Source organism: Pholcus phalangioides, unplaced genomic scaffold (assembly GCF_987345545.1).
Source record: "Pholcus phalangioides strain wild (caught in Gottingen) unplaced genomic scaffold, Ppha-v1.0 ptg000008l_1, whole genome shotgun sequence".
NCBI lineage: Eukaryota > Metazoa > Arthropoda > Arachnida > Araneae > Pholcidae > Pholcus > Pholcus phalangioides.
In genome coordinates this window covers 23863935-23888774 of record NW_028301601.1, presented here as the reverse complement: position 1 = coordinate 23888774, position 24840 = coordinate 23863935, and the positions used below count along the sequence as shown (strand labels likewise).

General features: G+C 40.7%; 1 protein-coding gene across 5 annotated transcripts in view; it reads right to left on the bottom strand.

Moving 5' to 3' along the window:
* Window positions 1–24840, bottom strand: part of raw (NDT-like domain-containing protein raw) — a 128734-nt gene that overhangs the window by 29326 nt on the left and 74568 nt on the right. For 4 of the 5 annotated variants that reach the window (XM_089234397.1, XM_089234399.1, XM_089234400.1 and 1 more), the window contains exon 2: window positions 12929–13002. In XM_089234397.1, the coding sequence (XP_089090523.1) occupies window positions 12929–12960 (32 nt within the window). In that variant the 5' untranslated portion in view covers window positions 12961–13002. Of the gene's footprint in view, window positions 1–1819; window positions 2304–12928; window positions 13003–24840 lie in introns of those variants that run through there. The other variant, XM_089234396.1, reaches the window with a different exon arrangement.

Sequence of the window (24840 nt, the reverse complement as noted above, 5' to 3'; positions counted from 1 at the left end):
CGGCTTGAGTGGTTTGCGGCACATTTAAGCCCCATTCACATGGGAAATAGAAAAAAGCGGGTTTAAAACCCACGGTTCAAGAATTTTCACCAATGACTGCTCTCCATTTATTTCCTTACGAAGAAAAAATGTCAAGCTGGTGCTGGAACTCCCGATGCCACCGCAATATAAGGCGACAATATTTACACATGTAAACGGGGCTTTACAGGTCACTTACGTGATCGAAGGCACAGTTCAAAATCACCCAAGCGAGCTGCGTGGTGAACGACCTATGGCACATTTACAGATAGGTTACATGATCTACTGAACATTGACATAGATAGCTTGATTGACCCGCGACACGTTTTAAACGACCCCTACATCATCCGTACTCCCACCGCTCTAACATACTTGGCAGTCTACGATGATTTATAATTAAAAAAATTAACATAATAATCACAACACAATTAAAAATTAACAGATGATAGTTCTCGTAAAAACATTTTTTAATTACAGTTTTTGCTTAACGCTATCAAAAATTGGGACTCAAAATTTCAATTTGGCTGATTATCAATCGAAATTCCAAAATCGAGATAAATCGATATCGCGCTCGATTCTTATCAATAGATAGCGCTATACCACATACGCAATTCGATATCAGTCTTATGCGTTATTGCTTAGAGATTTTATTACTCGGAGAAATAGTAGGGAAGACCTGTCCGGCTGTAAATCAATTTTGCGGGTCTACCACGAATAGCTCTTCGAAATTTCTGAAGAGCACCTTAGTGCTCACTGAAGTCACCAGTGGAGGGAGTGCTTGCTCGGTTAGTACTTGGCGAGGTATTGATCTCGAGACATTAATTTAATACTCAATGCAAAGATTAACGTTTGTTTAAATATGTCAGAATAGCCATTTTTCTAATGGGCAATTAGGCATTAAAGTTATCACTTGCCCGAAAACCCCCTTTAGTCGAGCAGTAAGGAAACTAAGGCCAATGGGTCCTTATATAGTTTGAACTATATTTTCACTCTTTTCTACTTCGTTCCGAATCGTGGACAGTGCACCCTGGATGATGAAGAGCCAACTTTTTCGTGGCTCGTATGCGCTACAATTAGTATCATGCTGGCTGCGTATCGGCATGATTTCCTCAGAGAATTTTTTCTGAAAGACTGATTCTTTGTTTAATCTCGACCTCTATCTACATCAGTTTCGCCACCTTTTTTGTTCTACCGTCTCTCGTCTACGTCTCTACAGAACTTTTTTTATTCCTCATCGCCCTCCAGCCTGAGACAACCCATAGGATTCTATATTTTACCCATAGCCTCTACCGCCCCCTCGGATCATTCCATCTCCCACTTTGGGAAACACAGATGTACATGAAACGTAATAGCTATTACAGGCATTCTGAACTTCAAGAGCATAGGAGATATTGGCCCAGCCAATAGTAGTCTAGAGTAGAATGCTCATTTTTTTTTATGAACTCGGGCCACTTGAGTAATTTTCTTTAACTGTTCACGGGCCACTATAAAATTGGAAACATTCATTAATAAGGATTTGTGTCATTATAACGGGTTGGCCGACGGGGCCAGTCTTGCGGCTTCTTAATCGAGTGCCTAACCTAATACTTGTTTTTCCCCCCGTTCTGAATGTTTGTAGAAGGGAGGGGGCGGCAAAATGTTCAGCTGGGAACGTCCTAACTCATTGAGACCACACGTAAAGGATCACTACTTCTGTCGATATATATATATAACGGAGTCATTCCTTACCAATTGATCCTTGACACACAAACAGGGACGGGGGTAGAGATACATAAACAATAGAATTCAAATTGAATCTCACCTTTTGACGAATCCGACAAAAACCATAATATAATCTCCACGACAGACATCATCAGCACAGTCGATGCTGAATCTCACGGCAAAGTTGAAACTCGGACCTATCAGCATCATGAAGACATTGCAAACATTGCCCGCGATTCCTCGGCGAGAGGAATCGCGGCAATGTTTCTTTCCACCGGGGGAGAAACATTTCAACAGCAAAACGGGCAGGTATCGGACGAAACACTCAAAATGCGTCATTTAAGAAAAATAACAAAAAATATTATTAAAATATTTCGCCGCCTTTTTCCGTTTCTTTTTACTTCTGGACCTGGCTACAAACAAAAACACTCTGACCCACACGTTCCTAAGCTGTAGGGGCTGGGGAAACAGCTTAACGAAGTTCTACGAACGTAAAAAGTCAATGATATGGTGTTCCCACACACGCACTCGGGGCTTATATAAATAGGGATACCGACCCGAATTTCAAGTAAATTTCATGTTAAGTCGTATTGCGGTCGAATGTGTCTTTTATACGTGAAATTTATTTTTTCCACCCCTCCCCCCGTTAAGGGCGAAGCGAAAGAGGAAAAAAAAAAGTTGGCATCACGGCATAGCAACAGGCGCTAAAAAGAACAGAAAGAAAGCTCTGGCCCGATAAGACGCGTTATCGCGTTATATTATTATTATTATTTGCCTTTTGTTTCTATTTAATCAGATTAAAGGCATCGTATTAAAGAGAGGAACAACAAGGTGAGAGATTATTGTGCGTTTGTGCAATTTCTTTTTTTATTGAGCCATACGCCCACGCATTTTTTTGCGGTCGATCGGCACCAGATGTTTCTTCTTCCACAGCTGATAAAATGAACTCAATACACACAGTAGAATCTCTCTCTATGAGAAGGGCTGTTTTTTCTTTTTCTGTTTGGGAAACCGTCCCTTAAAAGTGCGCAGAATTTAAAAGAAAAAGAAAAAAGGCATCAGCCCGCAAATGTGTAGAAATGAAGGATTTCTATCTTAATTTTGATGTAGAGCCCTTGATTACAAAAAAAGGGAATTAAACCACACTCTTTTCTCCAAAAAGTAGACTCTAGAGTGCAGTGGTTTCGAAATACTTTTAGTCACGGACAGGGCCGTCTTAAGAGCATCATGGGCCCCCGGGCCAAGTGATTTTTCTGAGGCCCTACAAGGCAAATTCTCGAAAATTTCAACCAGATCTCATTTTTGTGAGGCCCCTCTTATCTTGAGGTGCCCGGGTGAGCCCATGCCTTAAGACGGCACTGGTCACGGATCCCCCCCCCCCCATTTATAGTAACAGAAACTACAGCCATCTATCAGCAAGAATGCTCCTTGGCCTGAGTCTGGTCCGGCCGCGTCCATGTACGGTCCCTTTCAGTGCACACGAGCTCCAAGGAGAGATTGAGAGATGCCTCTGTAGTCTAATGCGTTCACCCGGAAAGTGAAAGGACGTGGGTTCGATTCCCCGCAGGGGCAGTTGAATTTTTTCTCTTTTTCCAAAATATATCTTCGCAACAGCCAGTTGTTAAAACTTTCTTAAGAATGCTCCTATAACAATGGAGGACATTTTATCTAGAACAGTAGTGATCGCTTAAGCCGGTTTTCCTATAGGAGTAGAATTTCTGCTAATCAGAGACTAATCAGAGTTTTTACGCGGCACGCGCTGTAAAAACCTGCTTCTAAGGGTTTTGCGTCGCGTGAAGCGAACTGTATAATTTGGAGTCGGCAGGAACATGGGGGGGGGGGGGTCGTGGGGGTCATTGCTCCCCTCAGCGTCAAAGGTGGTGACTGATCTAATATATGTGTATGTATATGTTAATTGACATCATCATCATCGTGCCCCCCCCCCAGACTTCCAAGTCTATCTCCGGCTATGGGCAGGAAACGTGTTACATAATCACGCTAAACGTTTGTGTTTTCCTAGCGGGGCGCATCAGATCAGGGTGGCTATAGTATATGGGCTTGGCATCAGCTATTCTGTCGTCTGCATGCTCCGGTTTGAAGGGAAGGGAAACACACAAGAGTGAAGAGAACATCGGCAAAACACGCGGCGCATGACTCATTTGACTCCTCCAGAAGCAGTCCGTCAATCACACCCGACGTAAAGCGCCATCGTGAGCCGTATTACGCTCTGTAGGAAAAAAAGTCGTACTGCTTTTTTTTATTAGTGGGTGGACGGCGTGTCGCGCTAAAGCCGGGTTTTCCTAGGAGCAGGTTTCTACAGCGCGCGCAGCGTGAAAACGCTGATTGGTTAAACCAACGTAATCAATCAGCATTTTCACGCTGCACACGGCGCAGAAATTCTACTCCTAGGAAAACCCGGCTTAAGCGAATCACGTTGCGCGCGGCACAGGAAACCTGCTCCTAGGAGTTCTAGTGGAGTGGTGGAAAGACTCTCGTCTACCACCGTGAAGGTTGCCGTCACGGTCCCAGGTTCACAAACTCGAGGATATATACAGGGTGATTATAAAAAAACTATCCCGACATATGGGCCCCTAACTATCATACCATTCACAGAAACTGAATGAAATTTTGGCATAAGGTATTTTGATGTATGCGCTCAAGAATGATATGGAAAACAACAGTGTCACTCTAACAGTTACGGTTACAGTGATAAAATATCAAATGGCAACACCAAGTTTTTTGTATTGGAATGCGATCTCCATTGTGAAAAACCCCAAATAGCGTTCGAACGGCAACTGTAGCATGAAAATCACCGGCGGTAGATAGGCTAAAAGTGAGGACAACCAATAAGGACAGAGAAGCAGCATAAAATAAAGCATTTTATTGTGTTTTCCAGATGACCTTGTGGAGGACTAATCAGGCTGGGATCGAAGAAACGGTGTGACGAATGAAACGAACATTAATGCTCTGGTGCACGGCAAAGTCCTTTTTCCTTGCCTAGCTCCGGGGATTTTCGTGCTACAGGTGCCATTCCAACGCTATTTAGTGATTTTCAGTATGGAGATCGCATTCCAATACAAAAAACTTGGTGTTGCCATTTGATATTTTCGAAATCTTCTCACTGTAACCGTAACTGTTAGAGTGACACTGTTGTTTTCCATATCATTCTTGAGCGCATACATCAAAATACCTTATGCCAAAATTTCATTCAGTTTCTGTGAATGGTGTGATAGTTAGGGGCCCATATGTCGGGATAGTTTTTTTATAATCACCCCGTACATAAGATACAGTATTTTCCCTAATGAGCTTGATGTGACGATAGATAGCGCCTTCATTTGCAACCCATCTCATTAATGGCAGTGAATTGCAATACAGCGATATGGCCAGAGTTGGTGTTTGGCGAAATAGTACAAACACAACGCCACAACAGGCAAAATGCCCAATGAGGTGGCTGATAATACAGTAGTGTGAATGTGATGGAAAGCAATGCTATCCAATGGCCTGCAAAAGAACTAAAACAATGTTTCATACTCCCCTATCCAGAGATGCCACCACAAGCATAATTTTTGTCAAATCATTACAATATTACTATTGAAGTCTACCCCAATGTTGCTTTTGCGTGCCAATTTAATTAAAACTTTTCTTTTTAGGGGTAATTTATATTATTTCTTTTCTTTCCAATTTGGCCTTAATTTATTTTAAAATTCAACAATTGATACAGTCACCTCTCATTAACGAACAAGGGCCACTAAAGAAATGATGTTTCCTGAGAGAAATACAACGTAAAGAATTTTTATAACAGAACAGAACCGGGTTCGAACAGCACCACCTAGATTTAGAAGGCCTCCGCACGCTGCTCGTGACGTCAGTAGGTAGTCCACTTTCCCTCAGAATATTCAGGGGGGAAAAAAATTTCCTGCTCGTGCCAGTATCATCGTTGTGCGGAAAAGAAATGATCGGGCTCAGAATTGGCGATTTTTATGCCCCACATCCAATCACTATGCGGTATTTGTGAGCCAATCAGAAAGATTCTACGCCAGAATAAGAAAAAACGGAATAGGATGCTGCGTTTCAAACTGCGGCAAACTTGCTAGGTAGTCTGAATGACGTTTATGGCAACCCGTGCGGAGGCCGTCTATCTCTAGGAGGTGCTGGTTTAAAAACCACACCATCGCCGCAGTGGTGGTCGGCTGAAGTTGGTTTTCCGCGATTCCCAACTTCGAGGTGCGAATGCGAGCCGATCTCCCTGTTCATTACACTTCATTTACACTATGAGAGAGAGAGAGAGAAAGAGTTGAGGAAAAACTCATAGTTTAAAAAAATTGATTGCAGATGGCAGCATTACACATAACAAGCATTACACAGAAACAAACTTCATGGAAGGTTCACTATACGTACGTACACATTCCAACATGTACCAATTAGTTAGAAGTTCCGCAGAGGAATATGGACGAGGTGCATGTCTGGTTTAGTAGTAGCCCAATAAAATGAGCCGCTGTGGTGGTCGAGTGGTCATAGTGACGGACTCGCATCGTGAGGATCCGGGTTCGAACCCCACTGTGGTGGCCGGCTGAAGTTGGCTTCCTGTGGCTCCTTAGTTCGTGGCAGGAATGCGAGCCGATCTTCCCTTTAAAAAGTCTCGCCACAGAGAGCAACAAGCCTACACAACGATACAATTATTCAATCATTACATTTCACTCATAATTAGAAAAACTGGTGGCAGATGGCAGCATTGGGGTCATTCAAGTATTACGTCAGCATCGATGAGGGGAAGGGGTATTCCGAATTGCTGACTTTTGATGACAAGGGGGAGGGGGGTTTGGATGATGCTTACATCATCAACCAACCTATATGAAATATTCTTAATAGTATCTTATTCGGTACGGAAAAAACCTTTCGATAGTTATTGGGCACCTGAACTAACATTCTCCCTATTGATAAGTGCCCTACAGAGCCACTTCAGTGATCTTTAAATGTTTGATGGATCCTTCAAGTATGCTCTGGAAATGTGTCCGGGCAGCTTTAGTGCTTTGGAACTGTGCCACGATCTGCTTATGCCACGGATTACTTAACTTATCTGGGAATGTTCCGGATGTAGAACCGCGATGGCGGCCGCTCAAGTGCTCTAAAACTGTGCCACATGTCACTCAAAGGATCTTTAAATGTGCCACGGATCGTTTAAGTGTTCTGGAACTGTGTCGCGGGTTACTTAAGTGATCTTTGAATGTGAAAGTGATCTTTGAGGCTTACTTCAGTGATCTGAAAATTGTGCCACGGGTCATTTAAGCGATTTGTGAATGTGCCGCTTAGTTCATTTTCATAAAATTAGGTTTGGGGGTGGGGACAAGCCATATCAGATAACCTTCAGAGCCACATTTGGTCTGCTGGTCAATTGCTTGCCGTATATGGCTCAAAGGGTGGGTCGCAATGAATTTCTTGAAGAGAAATTTTGAGTTCTTACCCTTCAAATAGCGTTGAAATTAACAGAAATCGATTATAATAACACATATAAGGTATTTTCCCTTTCGAAATTTCAATTTTTTTAAAAATGTTTTTTTGCATTAAATTTTTTTTTCCTCTGGGGGGGGGGGGGAGACGCACGAGCCCCTATGCTCCCTCCCTCCCGTGTAGGTTTTTGATCCCACCAATATGCGTTAGGAGGTAGGGGGCAGTGCTGACGAAATTTTGCTGACAAGGAAGGGGGGGGGGCGGTCAAAAATGACTAAAAATTTGCGCACGTAATACTTGAACGGCCCCATTACACATAACAAGCATTACGTCAGGTTTCACTAAACGTACACGCACATTCCAACATGTACCAATGTTCGAAGGGTTTTTTTTTTTTTAACAGCTGGCTGATGCAAAGATATATTTAGGAAACGGCGTCCACACCCGGAAAGTGAAAGGATGTGGGTTCGATTCCCCGCAAAGGCAGTTGAAAAATTCATCTTCGCAACAGCCAGTTAAAAACCTTCGTATGAATAGCGAAGAGTGACATCATCCTCGGGTGTACGAATTCGTTAGAAGTTCCGCAGAGGAATGTAGACGAGGTGCATGTGTGGTTCAGTGGTAGTTCAATGAGGCTGTCTGACGACTTACAAACAGCCTTTCTGCGGCGTTGTGAAGAAGAAAGACAAGTTTGCACACGTGTGTGTGTAAAGCATGAGAATGCGTTTATGCAGCGTAAACAAAAATCAAGTCCAACGTCATGTCCATAGTACAAATGCAGCATGCGCAGTATGCAAAATGGGGATTGAGCAGCACTACTGCTCGTTAGAATTGGCAGAGCGATGATGGAGAGGGTTTTTGAGTCGATCTCCTACGGTGACCATACGTCCCGCATTTCCCGGGACACTTCCGGTTTTCTTTCTTTTTCTGGCCGTCCCGACTTTTTGGCAAAAGTGCCCCGGTTTTTCACGTTTTTTACATGACGCCTACTTGGATTTTTATTCTTCATTGAAGTCAAAGATTGAAATTATTTTTCAACTCATAAACTTTATAATGACAATTACAACTATAAATAAGAACATTAACCTCCCACATTTGTCTTGTTGAACGTTTTATTTCGCGGAATTCATTTTAATCCACTGTAATTTGCAGTAACGCTTCGTTTCCCACCATTGCGATTTTTCCGAAATTTCAGCAATATTTGGCAACTTTGTGCATTTTTGGCGTTGTCCTTGGCGATAAGTTGCGATGTCCCGTATTTGGAATCCAATTTCCAGTATTTCTATCGAGGAAATATGGTCAGCCTAGTCTTGACGAGTTGTTGGAACCTCCGTATCACCAATCAGGGTTTTCAGATGGGGATTTTTCTTCTGAAGAACGTAGATGCTTTCTGTTAGCGAAATCTTCCAAGTTAGCGGACAATTGCTACTGTATTGAGTTCAATATAGGCTGTCCCAAATTGTTTCCACAGCGGATATCTTTTCAATCGTTGACTTTAGTAACATTAAAAAGTTTTCAAATGATGGTGTTCTAACTTAATTAAAGTAGAAAAAACTAATTTTTTTAAATGAATGAATAAAACTAATGCTAAAACTCCCAATTAGTGAAATGTGAGAACGGCTTTGAGAAGTAATTTACTAAAAAATTTGCATGTTTTTAAATACAATATTAACGGAGATATTTGACATTGAAGTTTTCGGTTTTTGCCACCAGTGAATGAGAAGGGCGTGATTCACAAACTGCAAAACGTAAATTAAATGCGAAATTCTAAAAATTCTGCAATTGTTGAAAAAAAAATTGTTATTCATATTGTGAATAAAAGAATAAACAAAAATGGTTGAATTGGTTCTATTTGAGTAAAGTCCCTGATTTTATATAGGCTACATGTTTGATGTCTTGATCAATATTGCATTTAAAAATACGAATTTTTTTGCAAACGACTTTCTCTCTCTCTCTCTCAGAGGGATCTTTATATTTCAATAATTGAAACTTTTCAAGGGGTGCAGTGATGCATTTACATGAGGCCCAAGGCGGCAAGCTCAGAGGAAAATTTGAGGAATGAGTGGCCCAGAAAATTAGTAAAATGGGAGAAAGAGTGGCAAAAAAATTATATAACAATAAAGAAACCACCTCTTCTGAGAAAATAAGGGACTAGGTCTGTGAGTTAGCTAGAGAGTATGAAAGCATGTGAATGACAAAAAAAAGTGACCTACAGAGCGAGAGACAGAGTCAGTAAGTAAGCTAGAGCACGCGCAAGCATGTTAATGACCAAAAGAGTGACACCCACAGAGAAAGGGGACCAGGTCAGTGAGTGACCTAGAGCGTGTGCAATCATGTGAATGAGCAAAAAAATGGGCAACAGAGCGAGGGACTGGGTCAGTGAGTAACCTAGAGAGTGTGCAAGCATCTGAACGACCAAAAGAATGACCCAGTAGCATGTGCGAACGTGTAAAGGATCAAAAGAGTGATCTATAAAGCAAGGAACCATGTTAGTGAGCAGTGAGCAACCAAAAGGATGGGCTATAGCGAGTGCATGCACGTTAGTGACGAAAACAGTGTGCATGCATGTGAGTGACTAAAAAATTGACATTAGCGGCACAAGTGTACAGAGTGGCGAACTAGAGTAGTCAGGAAAATTGGACTAGAATGGAAGAAGAGCGGCAGAATTCGTACAGCCCACAGGCGGAAAAATCATAAATGCGCCTCTGCACCCGGGAGCTGTATAAAAAGTTAGTTTCGTAACTTTTTTTATTCATACGACCCCTCAAACAAATTTTGAGGTTTTAAGTAGCTACTACTAAACCAGGCATGCTCCTCGTCCATATTCCTCTAACAAATTGGTACATGTTGGAATGTGTGTGCGTGCGTGCCATAGGCGGCGATAGACTTGGAAGTCTGGGGGGGGGCACGATGATGATGATGATGATGTCAATTGATCTATACATATATGTATTAGATCAGTTGACTTCACCTTTGATGCTGGGGGGCATGTCCCCCCATGGCCCCCCCACCACCGTATCTCCGCCCATGGTGCGTGCGCGTAGTGAAGCTTCCGTGAAGTTTGTTTCTGTGCAGTGTTTGTTATGTTTAGTGCTGCCATCTACCGTCAATTTTTCTAACTACGCATGAAGTGTATCGATTGGATAGTATACCGTTGTAGCCCTGTTGCTCCCTGCGGCGAGACTTTTTAACAAGGAGATCGGCCAATACCTTCTAGAGCACCTGCTCTAGAAAGTATTGGATCGGCTCACATTTGCGTCTCGAAGTTGGGGGGTGGGGGTGTTATTCAATAACTATATTCAATAAGCAATTGATACAGACCAATACCGTTATAGTGAAAATCTCGTGTTTACGAACACTTTTCTAATCCCCCAAATAAGTTTACATAGGAGCAATGCTAGGTAACCTGGAATTCCTTTATAACGAAATTTCGTTTTAACGAAGTGATTCCTCCGGTCTCTTGGCGTTCGTTATAACGGTATTCGACTGTAGTATGTTTTAAAGTCAACGGTTGCAGAGATATCTGCTGTACAAACAATTTGTGACAGCCTATATATATATATATATATGTGTGTGTGTGTGTTACAGTAAATGTGATAAATCCGGTTATTATGCATGATCACCGACCAGTGTTTGGTAAGTTTTATAAATCTCCCTAAATTTATCACTTTTACGCATACGCCTCATCACATTTTTGCAGGTTGTTATGCATAATCACCATTTCGTGTTAGTAAATGTGATAAATCGGTCCCATTGCAGTGATAGGAGCTTTTATTTAGATGAGTCTGAACCGGATATAATGAATTCTAATTTAACGAATTTTTTTCCCCGAAATAACTCTTATTCGACGAATTCTGAAATCGGACCTCGATGTAACGAACTCCTATTGAACAAATATCACGGTCGTGCCCTGATATAACAAACTCTCATTTGAAAAAAAAATTACGGTAGTACCCCGATATGATGAAACCCTATTTAACAACTTTTACGATCGTACTATGATATAACGAACTCTCATTTAACAAATTTTTTGACTTAACGAATTTTTACAAGTTTTTTTTTTTGCATATAAAATCAAATCCCAATAAGCAAACTCATATTTAACGAATTATACAATCTAACCCCGATATAATGAACTCATTTAAAAAATTTCACGGTCGTAACACGAGATATTACATATCATTTTCGTATAATTTTTTTAGCATTAATCAAATTTACCGTCACTTGAGTTTTTTACATAATCGCCGGTAAAAGCGATAAATTTATCAAACTTACCGAGACGATTCTCCATTATGCATAATAACTGGTTATTATATCGATTTGTCACCTTTTCCGTAACATATAATATATAGGGCAATTATACCCTAGATTAAATTAAAGTTTAATCTAGGGTATAATTGCCCTATATATTATAAGTTATAATTAAAGTTCCCGTATGTGTGTGTGTACTCTGGGTATTTTTTCTCAAAAACTACTTACACAGTACTCCAAATACAGCCAAATTCTTAGGATATCTAAATGAGAGCATGGGGGGGGGGGGGGAACTGATGAAATAAAGAAAACAGTTCAATTTTCGACCACCAGGTGAATAAGTGGCACTTTTTATTGCATTTACATTTTCCCATGGTTCGTATAGCATATATACCAAGTTTCAGTGAAGTATGTCCATCAGAACGGACGCTACATATGTCTGAGTAGTTTCAGTATATTGACACTTGTCCGCTCTACGTAGCGCCCGTTCTGGAGGATGTATTCCATTGAAACTTGGCATATATATACGCTATATGGTTCAAAAAATGAAATTTCAATAAAAAAAGCACCACTTATTCACCTGATGGTCAAAAATTGAACTATTTTTTTTTTTTTCATAAATCTCTCCCCCCATGATCTCATTAAGATATCCTAAAAATTTGGCTGGTGTTGGGGAAAGCAGTCTTTGAGAAAAAATTACTCAGAGAGTATGGGAACTTTAATTATAATCACCCTGTATATTTCACGAACCTGCCAACAGATAAATTCCGCCCACACCCCTCCTAGCGCATCAGCCATGGGTGCTCCATACCTACGCTCAAGGGTACTGTCGAAACGGAATCTTACCCCCGCTAAATATTTTCTGCGATACCGACAATATTACCCCTTTCCACGAAATTTTACGCATAGAATTGATCTAACAACATGAAAACATCTATCAACCGGAAGAAATTTCAGATTCCACCATTTCACTTCCTTGTTCCGTTTCCGGGTAGAGAGAGAGAGACGTAGATTCCATCAGAGAGTTATACGTGAATAAACTGAAATCTATTCCCTGAAAAACCTTCCGTTTTCGCATAAAAACCACAGACAAATTCGTTCTGGAGAACGAGATACGAAGAGACTTGAATCGATGCGCCCTTAAATTCGCAATCCGAAGAAATCCTTGATACCGCATATATATATACACTGAAAAGCAGCGTTTTTTGATATCTGTAATTAATTTACTGTGTGTTTTTTCCCACCAGTAAATTATCTGGAGATGTCATAGCACCGAAAGAGATAAGACCGGCCGGCCTTGAAGAGATCGAGGAAGAAGAGACCGAGAACTAATGAATGACTGGTAGATTGGAACACGCTGCTTATGGAAACGTTATACGTATACGGTTCATTCAAACACTGCCACGGGGAAACTGAACGAAGATGTTTGATCAACAAGAAAAAAGACCACAGCCTGATACATAGTGTAATTAATGAATGCGGTAATAAAAAAAAGCTCTCTCATACGTACCTAGTGAAGTTCCCATATAGAGTTATTGGCATGACTTAACATGCAGGCTCGGGATATCTCGAGCTCCTGCCGTCCTAGAAGGAAACGTAAATAATATAAGGGATGTTGCGAAACAAAATGACAAGATGAATGCAATTTTAAAACAAAAATTGATAATTCATTATAAAACCAATGACTATACTAGAAATATGACAAATACCTCAGTGCGGGAAAAGTCAAAAATTACAAGTAACGCATATTCGCGGGCTACTTTGTTTCAAAACGAAAAAATTGATTGAGATATGCGAGCTGATTGCTTCAGGTTCGCATAGTAGCCGGCAATTCGTCAGGCCGTATAGCACTAGTTCAGGCATCTTCAATCCGTTGCTCGCGAGCACCATGGTGCTCTTTGAAGCACCCAGAGTGCTCAATGGTCGTGCCCGATTTAGTGCTCGCGAGCACCTTGATCAACGTCCTAATTAAACACCTTGTGCGAATTGCATTAAAAGATTGAAATCACACTGATTTCAGGCATACGTACGTCTAACTTGCTGTAAAAGTGCTCTTCTTTTGATGATGCGCGACTAGAAAAAAGGTTGAAGACCTCTGCACTAGTTAGTCAAGCCCCACCTTCAATAGTTCTAATATTCGTCGTTATATGTTGCAGCCTCGCTGTTTTCATAACCCTATTGAATATACGTGTTTTGTTGTTGTCAAACTTTCGTTTGCGCAAGGAATCCAGTACATGTCTTAGTTTAGGTAAGTACCCAAATTCAAAGCCGATATCATCCCTGATTAAGAATACATCTGATTTTGTTGTCCATCAAGATCTTTTGGTAAAATGCATAGATAAAAAAAAAAGTACCGGTAACTCCAATAAAACGGGTTACCTTTATCCCAAAAAAGAAAGTGGGACAAATGCTTGAGTAAACACCGTTAACTGGTACTGGTAGAACTAAGAACAAGTCTGTTGAGGAAAATGAGCCATTGGAATCAACTCCGCCGAAAACTGTGGAAACCCCAATCTCTCCCAAGTGTCCAGGGGTCATTCAAGTATTACGTCAGCACCGGGGGGGGGGGGTTCGGATTTGCTGACTTTTGATGACAAGGGGAGGGGGAAGGGAGGTCTGAAGGTTGCTTACGTCATCAACCACCCCTTTTTGAAGATATGAAATATTCTAAGCTGCTGACGAATTTTTGCTAACAGGGGGAGGGGGGTCGAAAATGGCTGAAAATCTGCTTACGTAATACTTGAATGATCCCCAGAGAAGGATATATTGTGGTGATTGCTAGGAAGAGGAAATATTCTCCGGGACTGGTCATGAGTGTACGCAGAAACCTCGCAATATTTAGGATTGCATGGAGCCTACAAAAAGAAAGGCTTGGAAGTGGCCAACAGACACCCTTTTCTATAAATGTTCAAATATAGCACAAGTGATGTAGCGTTCAAAATGATTGAAAAGACCACTTTTTTCTGCGAATATTATTTTGCCAAGAATTGGAAGTTGTTTTTGAGCTTATAAAAGACATAAAAACTCTGGCCATATCGCTACATTGCAATTTGCTGCCATTAATGAGATGGGTTGGAAATGAAGGAGCTATCTATCGGTGGTCGCCTCAAGCTCGTTAGGGAACAAGTACACTGTCCTCGATGATGACAAAGGTGATTCGAAAGCAGACTTGGCAATCTACTTCCAAATATCAATTGTAAAATTGTTCAATTGGTGTAATTGATACTATAGTAATATCCTTATTGGGTTCAAATAAAAATTACAGCTTCATACTTGGTGTCACCATATCTTTTAGGAAAATGCGGCTCTAAATTCGGGTCATCACTAATTGTAGCCAAAAAGTGTTTTTATATTTCCGACAAGTATGCTAATTATTGCAAAATTTGCTGAAATAAAGGGCTGCTGCAAATCACAGTAAACAAAGTTGTATTTCTGGGGAAAAAAAATATCATGACTATATTTGACCATATTTTATTAAGTAATGTATGGGAAGCTAGGAGGATCATATAAATACCGCAAAATACGGGACATTTTCAACGGGACACCATCATGCTGTAAGTTTGTGGTTCGTTCGTATTGTTTCGGATATTTTACTGGTCCTCGAGTTCAGAAAGGTTTAGGAACAACTGCCCTAACGTATGGGCTACTTTGGTCCAAAATAAATAAATTTCATAAAAAGTGGATTTGTTATATTACTGTCTTTTAGAGAAAAATTTGAATTATCTAAAAATTACCGTACCCTAGGGCTGTAACTAAGATTTTTGCCGCCCCCACAACTCTAAAATTCGATAATTTTAAAACGGTGTTCTTTGGTCCCACCTAAAATTGCCGCCCAGGGCAGCTTCCCCCCTGCCCCAACCCTAGTTACGGCCCTGCCTCAACCTCAGTACTTTTTTTAAATGCTATTTCCTAGTATAAGATTAAATAAAAAAGTTTTATAAAAGTGAGCCAAAGTAACCCGTGTTTATGGTAAGGGATCATTCAAGTATTACGTCAGCATGGATGGGAAGGAGGGAAGTGGGTTTCGGGTTTGCTGACCCGATATGGTAGTGGGGGGGGGAAGAGGGGAATGATGCTTACGTCGTGAATCACCCTTTCGAAAAACATGAAATATTCTAATGGCATCTTACTGGGTGCGCAAAAAAAGCGACGAGAAAACCTTTCCCTAGTTTGCGGGCATCTGAACTAACACACATTCTTCCTATTAATAAGTCCCCTTTAATAGAGCCACTTTAGGGATCTCTAAATGATCCGCGGATCCTTCAAATGATCTGGAAATGTGTCCGGGCCGCTTAAGTGTTCCGGAACTGGCCGTGGGTTACATGTGCCACTGCCCAGGGGTCACTTAAGTGATCCGTGAATGTGCAACGGACCTACTTGAGTGATCGGGAAAACATGCCACGGGCCGCTTAAATGCTCTGGAATTGTTCCAAGGGTCACTTAAGCGATCTGTAAATGTGCCGCGTAGTTCACTTTTACAAAATGAGGGTTGAGGTGGCGGGCCACAACAGAAAACCCTGAGAGCGACACTCGGCTCACGGGTCATGGGTTAGCATGATATGTTAGAAAGTGGGTCGCAATGAATTTCTGGAAAATGAATTTTGAGTTCTTCGCCTTCAAATAGCATTGAAATTAATAGAAATTCATTATAACAACATATAGCATAAAGAGATAATAAATTGTTTTTTTCATATTTTTGCATGAAAAAATACATTGTTGGGGAGGGATACTCTGGGGGAGGGATGGGCGGGTTCATGAGACCCCCCCCCCCACACATACGTCTCTGATCTCAATATGCGTTGGGGGGGGGGGTTCAGAGCTGACGAGATTTTGTTGACAAGGGGGGGGGGAATCAAAAATGGCTAAAAATCTGCTGACGTAATACTTGAACGGCCCCCCTAACTACACATAGAGGATTTTGCTTGTGGGTGTCGATACCAATTTCTTAATCGACCTGGAACCTGGGATTTGACAAGTCCCTGTTATTACAAAAAGATCATAACTTATAAGAACCCAAAAATTTGTCGCCCCAATTTGCCCGCATTCAATATTTCAAGATAGATAACGAAAGCGAAACATTTTGTCGGCAGAATGCACGTGTCGTCACCGGTTGGCACATCCGAAATAAAAGGAAACTTTTTACGTAAAAAATTTCAAAAACTTATCTAAGCAATAGGATTTGCGATGTAACAAGGAAAAAAAAAAGAATCCATTATAGAGCGGAATGACGTCATCAGCTGATGACAATCAGCTGTGAAATGCCAAACTAAAAAAAAAATAATGTAATGAACAACGAAATGCCATTAAATTAACAGCTGATATAAACGCTATTCATTTATTTTGTAAGAGCCTCACTCGATGTATACGAATAGAACACCACGGGAGGGGAAGGAAGGAAAAAAAAAAAAAAAACACCACGGCGACCTCCACATAGGCTGACCATATGTCCCGGAAAACCGGGACATTCCGATTTTTTTTTTTTTTTGCCAGCAAATGTGTTGTCCCGAAAGCACTTTTGGGAAAGCTAGTTTCGATTGTAATCAGGCGCGCGCACGCGATATTGACTTCCAAAGATATTTAATTTTCTTTAATATCATTACAAATATTTACTTTGTTTTTCGATGTACTTAGCGTCCCTTATGCAAGATGGAAGTGTAGCGAGGTGTATGGTCCTTGATTTTCGTATACAGGGTGATTAAGAATCATCCGATTTCGAAACAATTCTACGCATCAAATCGACCACTAAAAAAATTGTTCATAAAACGTAGACACATTTCAAACGTTATTTCCCACGTTCTTCTTTTTTTTGCAAGGACGTCGCAGGGGCTTCTGAGATGGGCCGTTCTAATTCATTAACAGCAAGGGACTCTTGAGCTATGGGTCACGACCCAAACTTAATTTAGATTGGTGTACAAAACCTACTTACAGTTAAGAATTCTTGAGGTATGGTTCTCATGACCCAAGCTTGATTCACCGGGGCTTCCGAGATGAATCGCACAAATCCACTTACAGTCCTGTGATAAATGCACTTATTGCATCACTGGTTTCACTAGTTTTGAAAGGCAAACAGTCCCACATGGGACTGATGCGAAGCTGATCCTGTTGCTGATTTGGAGTCGCGGCTGAAACAGGTTAAGAACCCTTGAGCAAGGCAGACTTCGGCCCGTAGATCCCCCAGGCCCCAGGGTCTGCAAAGTGCCTCAAAAATCTGAAACTATTATTTTTTGGAGAAATTACTTAAAGATCAAATTTTGACACATTGAAAAGCTTAGTGTCGCTGCTATGTAGACACACAAAAACAGCGACAATCTTTCGTTGACAAAGGCCAGCTGGAGCTGGCCCCCATTACCTTCAATAGCCTAGGGGCGCCATTAAATCTAAATCCCCATGAAATCAATAAGATTGCCAGTTAAAGTAAAAAAGAACTGTCAAATGCAAGTAAGATTGTTTGTTAACACTCAGAAAAACTTGTAAAGGTACCAATTACAACCAAAATGTTTTTCGAAGGCAAGTAAAGTTGCCATTTTTAGCCAAAATAAATTGCAAAGGGCAAGTAAAATTGCCAAATATAGTGAAAATATTTTTTGAGAGGCATGTAAAGTTGCCCAATTACAGACAAAAAAAAAAGATGCAAAGCTAGTAAAGTTACAAACTATCGCTGCTATATTAAATAACTAAAAGAAAGAAAAATCGCAAATGAGGGGAATAAAGAACTACCGAGTGCTAATGGTGGGAATGGGGGGGGGGCTACCGAATAGAGAGTGCCCCGTAGAGCGGCAGAAATGCCGCATATCTGGCCCGCGGACCAAAATAACCGTGCACCCCTGCTCTATGGGAATCGGCCCACACTACCATTGACGTCATAGCCGAGATGTCGTCACTACCTAGGTCGTTACAATCGAGTTTGACGGTATTTGTATGTGACTGTAGTTGTATATTTGCCCAAAAAATCAAGCAATCAAAATTCATTCGGAAAGGAAATGACAATTTCTTCAATGAAACGAGAACTTTCCACTGATTGTATTTTTACACGATTCGTGGGCAGTGAAAAAATAATGGTGAGAAAAAAAATATGCGGAAAAAACCCCCCCGTGTAATTTCTATGAAAATAATAGAATTAACGACTTGGGCGTAATGGGGGTTATAACAGCGAAAATAACAATAATAAAACGTTTCATCGACTTAAATCGTGCAAACAATTTCAAGTGCGTCGTCGTCGCCGCTTGTTGAATTGATGAATATGGTTACACACAGAGGGGAAACACATACGGTCCTCTAGAAACGCAAACTAGTTTAGTTAAACGAGGTGGAAAAAAACACAAACAAAAACAAATTGGTGAGTAGGAGTTGAATACAATAAGTGGTGGATCCTGCTGAAACACTTGTGTAGTAATGAGACGCTTCAGCTGATGATGCAAATCATGTCGAGACCGTGCGGAGGAGAAAGAAAAAAAAAAAATGGTAATCGTGGAATCATTTTTCGATGGAGCTTAAATCATATCTTTTTCTGCAGTGGAAATACAGTCGGCCCCGCCTAATCGGATATCAACGATTTCAGCACACAATATCCGATTATGCGGGGGAACAATTCAGTCGTCATTTTAAAACATTAGCATAGTTTGTATATCGAAAACTTACGTACGATCGATATTAATAAAGCTTCTCGAATAAATCAGATACCAAAAATGAAATGAGAATCACTTTTGATTACAATGATCTAAGATTTTTATTTAGCAATGAAAAATGTAGTGTCCTCTATTGGCTTAAAAGAAAACAAAACTAAAATAATCAAATGCACGTATTAAAGACAACTTAAATACTTGGAGGCCAGTACCTACTTTAATGTATTTTTTTAATCTTAACTTGTAACATATTTTGTATTAATTTCAAATGTTTCATTCAATTAAAACATTATGCGTATAGCGGTTGATGTGTATGAACAGTAAACATGCAAAGTGGGGGCGTGGTAGCCCAGGTCGATAAGATGCTCGCCTAAAGTACCAAAGGATGTTTAGAGGTGTCGCGAGTTCGATACCCGATTCGTCCTTGTCAGAAAATTTTTTCCTGACCCAGGGGTACAACAAAAAACGGCGATAAGACCGCAGGAAAAAATTGTTGCCGCAAGGAGTCCCCCCCCCCTCCCCATCGAGGGGTTAGCGCACCAACCCATCACCACCTAGACATAGAAGGCTTCTGCAGTGTTTGCCATAAAACGTCATTCAGACTACCTAGCAAGTTTGCCACATTTTGAAACACAGCATCCTATTTCGTTTCTTCTTATTTTGGCGTCAAATCTTCCTGATTGACTCACAAATACCTAGTGATTGGATGTGGGGGAATGGAAATCGCCAATTCTGACCCCGATCATTTCTTTTCCTCACAACGATGATGCTGGCACGAGCAGGGAATTTTTTCCCCCCTGAATATTCTGAGGGAAAATAGACTACCTACTGACGTCACGAGCAGCGTGCGGAGGCCTTCTATTTCTAGGTGGTGATGACCAACCTCTCGACGAGTATAAAAAAAAAACAAGTTTGCCGTTCGGAATCGGCAATAAAATGTAGGTCCCGGTCTGATTAGCCCTCGCGTGCAGAAAATGACCGTGGTGCGCCAAAAATAATCAAATGATCAAACATGCAAAGTGTAATATTCGATTAAGTGGGGAAAGTCGATGAAATCATCATATTAAGCAGGGAACTTCAACATAGTCTCTAAGGGATACATTTTGGTCCGGTGGATTCTATCCATTTAAGCGGCGGCGGCGGTATATTCGTTTATCCATTATCCAAATAAGCGGGGTCGACTAGTGCCGTCTTAACGCATAGACTCAACCGGGCACGGGCCGGCAGCCTCAAGAGTAAAGGGGCCTCACGAGAATGAGATCTAGTTAAAATTTTCTAGAATTTATCTGGTTGGGCCTCAGAAAAACTTCTTGGCCCGGAGGCTCATGATGCTTTTAAGACGGCCTTGGGGCCGACTATATTTAAAAATAATAACTTCAAACCACTATTGAAATGAATAAACACTTACGATTACTGATCTACCAAATGCACTTTGGCAATATGCTAGTTAATTTTCCGAATGGTCGATTTTTGACATCTTTCATTCACCAGTTGAGGCACAACCGTGTCGACGCAGTCCAATAAAAAAGAACTCGAAATGACTATATATTGAAATACACAGCATAGATTTGAGAGAAATTTTGTTTTAAAAAAAAACTTATTTCAACTTCACGGGCGATTCCGACGGCAAAAATGGCCAATGGTGAAATTGTTGAACCCAGAACGATATCGAGCAAATCGTCGTTTGCAAATGACGTTGGAAAGCCCGAAAATTGCGTTTTCAACCACAATTGGTCTGAGAAACTACGAATTATTCTACATTATCACTCTCTCTCTCTCTCTCTCTTTTTACTTACATAAAATAATTTTTCTCAGTGCCGTGACTCAAATGCTACTAACTGTATAACAATGGACAAATCCCACTATGGCGACTGAAAAATTGGTGTTGGCACCTGAAATTTTCTTTTTGTAGTTACAAAATATTTGGCATTTATAATAGCATATCTGCCAACATGAAAGATAGTCACTATGCCCTTAAAAAAGTCAAAAGAAGCATTATTTTGCACCTTTTTCTTCTGGGGGAAATATTTTTTGGCGCCTAGAGCCTAGATTTTTTGATTTGTCCATCCGTGTTCTAAAGATTCCTCGAAGTAACTTCTAACAAATATTGAACAGGGGCGGCTGGAGACAAAAACTTTCGGCACCTCTGCCTACCCCTCTCCTCATTCCATGGGCGGAGATACGGGGGGGGGGCAATGCCCCCCCCAGCTTGGTGGAGTCGACTGATCTAATGCATATATGTATAGATGAATTTGCATCATCATCATCGTGCCACCCCAGACTTACAAGTCTATCTCCGCCTACGCCTCATTTTCCCAACGATTTTTGCAAAACAAGAAAAATACATTTTTCCTCCGATTTGGCGCCCCTCTAGAGCAGACAGAAAAATAATTTTCCTCAATTTGTTTTTGGTCAATAAATTTTTTTCCCCGCAATTTCACCCAATTGGATTTGGCACCCCCTCCTAGAGTGGACAAAAATCATTTTCCTTAAATTTCGTTTGTGGTAAATAAAAAAAACTTTTTTTTCGCCCTTTGATCTCGGATTTGGCGCCCCTGTTACAGCGACGGGTGGCACGGCCCATGAACCGCCCCTGATAGTGAAAATTCTATAAAAATAGGATGCTGTAGTCCTTCACATCTAGGTGTAAATTCAAGTCCCCCCCCCCCTATCTGAGATTTGCGTGTTATGTGTTCGAAATGGCGCCATCTTTCTTCTAAAATAAAAGTGAAAGTGGCTGGTATATGGAGCGATTTAAATGACTTGTCTTTGCGGGTGGGTGTGCAATACAGTCTAAAATTGGTACACGCAGCGATGAGGAAAACACAAGCGAAAAAGGGTGTTTTTTTTTCTGAAGGAGAAGAAGTTGCATCCTTCCATTATCTCTACGTTGTTAGTGTGGCACACGCCGCCAATCGAAGAAATCACTTCACACCAAACGGAAGCCACGCGTGAGGAGAAAGATGATACTACATAAAAATATAATCTTATCAACAAAAGGGCGAAGAAAGCGAAGGGTTAGTGTAGGTTTTAGTCATTGAAATAACAAACAAACACCATCCGTTGACAGGCATCAGTTGAAAAGAAACCGGTGATTGCTCACTTGAACAAGAACCATGTTTTCTAAGAAAAAAATGATCCGAGAATCCCCTTTATCTTATCAGAGAAGAGAAAGTATCTGATGACAAAACCGTGTTTCATCACCTTTGGAGGATTTGAAGCGCTTCTACTAATATCCAACTGCTACGTGATCATGATGTCAATCCGCTTTAATGGTTTTGTTTACAAAATAAAGCTATTAAGACTGACACCAACTAGTTAAGCTAATTACTTGATTAGATAGATCACATTCTGCAAACATTCAGCATTAATGCATTCATATTCCTTTGGGAAACTCTCAAATGTACGTATAAATAAACGCTGTTATAAAATTAATTCGAGATTACTTTTTAACTTCGAAACTACGAAACCTCTTATGTAAACATTGCTTAGGCCGAGATTACACTGAAAAAGTTTGATAAAAGATGGTTTTACAAAACTCGCAAAATTAGTCAGTGGTTCAGAAACTCCTGTCAAACGCGGTTCCCCGACACAATCATCTGCGGCTCCCCAGAATAGTTTGGTAGATATTTTCCCGTATAGAAAGAACCACTTCAAAGCATAAATAGACGCGAAACATTGGCTTTCATTTCAGGGGGTTCTGCGGGACATTGATCTTCACTACAGGGGATCGGTGACATCAAAAGGTTGGAAACAATGACCTAACGTATTAATCTACTGTATATTTGAGTCTGTGGTGTGCGTGTTTTGTGTTCGAACTACTTCTACGTTCCGAATCGGAAGTGACAGTCGCAGGTGCCTGAAACTTTCTTGATTGTTATTCCTGTGTCTTTAGGCCTGCCCAGTATACTCTGGAGTTCCAGAACTCTGAGGAAACTTTCTAAAGGGAAAGACGGAAGCCCCAAAAAAAAAAAAAAAAACTAAAACACTGAGAAACCAGGCTTAATCGAATACTTCTTACAGTTTGAAAAACTGATGGCAGATGGCAGCACTAAAACAAGCATTAAACAGAAACAAACTTCACGTTGGTTCGCAACACACACGCATGCACATTTCCCAGCATGCGCGTGGCCCAGGTCTTTTTCTACCATCTGCTAACATCTCTCCATTGAGACACAGCGGCGGGCCGTGATCTGGGTTACGGAGAGCCTTCAGCGAATGAATTACAGAATTTCAGGGTATTGTGCTGGGCTTTTTGTAGAATTGTAGATTATAATTGAATGATTTTTTTTTACAAATTTTTTTCAGTCGTGTTTGAGAACCTTTCTTCCCTCCGAGCGCCAAGATACAGTAATGAGCTAAAGATGTGTGCGAAGAGGTAGAGAGAGAGAGAGAGAGAGATAAGCATATATATAAACCGAGAAGAGAAATTTTCTATCTCAAATATTTATGTTCAGTAGTGTACAGTGTGCGGCATATGCCACATTTGTAATTTTTTCGAACAAAAATAAATGAGATGGGACGTCGGGGTCTCGAGGATGGAAACTTTGGCTAATGGTTGATTGGCTGAGCTGGATGTCGGACTGCGCTTCTTTCTCGTGCTGGGGGGAGGGCTATTGTGACGTCTGCTGCCTTAGGAAAACGCCGTATGATTCGCCAGGTCTGGGGATAATGTGTTACTTCTATAGGAAACCGAATAACCCATTGTTGCATCCCATTTGTTTTTTTTTTTTTGCTTAATTCATATTTTATTTCTCTTATTAACTTTTTTTGAGGGTCCGCAAACTGTTTCTTTTGTTTATATCCATTCTTGCAGGTCCCGCTTTTTTTACCACATTCATCGGCCCGCAAGAGCAAAAAGGTTACAGACCACTGGTCTAGAAGAAACGATAACACAATTTAATCGTTACAGCTGAAAATCGTAAGCATAAAGGAGTTGTAAAATAGTTAAAATGTGCGAGTCGTAGCGAGTCGTTTACTCAATATGCATATGAATCCTCGCTACAACGATACTCAATATCCGGGTATAATACACATAACGATACTCGATATAAGGATATATCCCCTCTACAACACAATAGTCGATATAATACTAAATCCCTTCCACAACGAAACTCGATATAAGGATATATGCTCTCTACAACGATACTCACTATAAGGATATATCCCCTCTAAAACGATACTCGATATAAGGATATATCCTCTCTACAACGATACTCGATATAAGGATAGATCCCCTCAACAACAATATTTTTACAAGTCTTGTTTGGAAATGTCGTACTCTAATTGTAAACTGCTTCGCCTCGATATAACGATATCATCACTCTACAACAGTTTCCCAACCTTTTTTGTCCCACACATCTCGCCTCCTTCTTCAGAAATTTTTTACCGCCCCCCGGAACACTCCATCGCCCCAAGGAGCGTTAACGCCCACGTTGGGAGCCACTGCTCTACAACAATATTTTTAATTGGTGAACAGGGTACCGTTGTATCGAGTTTTCACTGTATCAGTATTTTAAACCAGGGCTGGACAAATCGCAAAAAAAAAAAAAAAAAAAAAAAAATGTAGGTGCCAGAACAATTTTTTTACATGGCAAAAAATTTCTTTTACCCGAAGTAAAAGGTCCAAAATAATGGTTCTTTTGATTTTTTCAGGGCATAGTGACCCTCTTTCATGCTGGCAGATATGCTGATATAAATTCCAAACATTTTGTTCCGGTGCTCCCTCAGCCTGCAATTTATTAACTCCACAAAGAAAAATTCTAGGAACCAATGCCACTTTTTTAGTTGCCATGGCGAC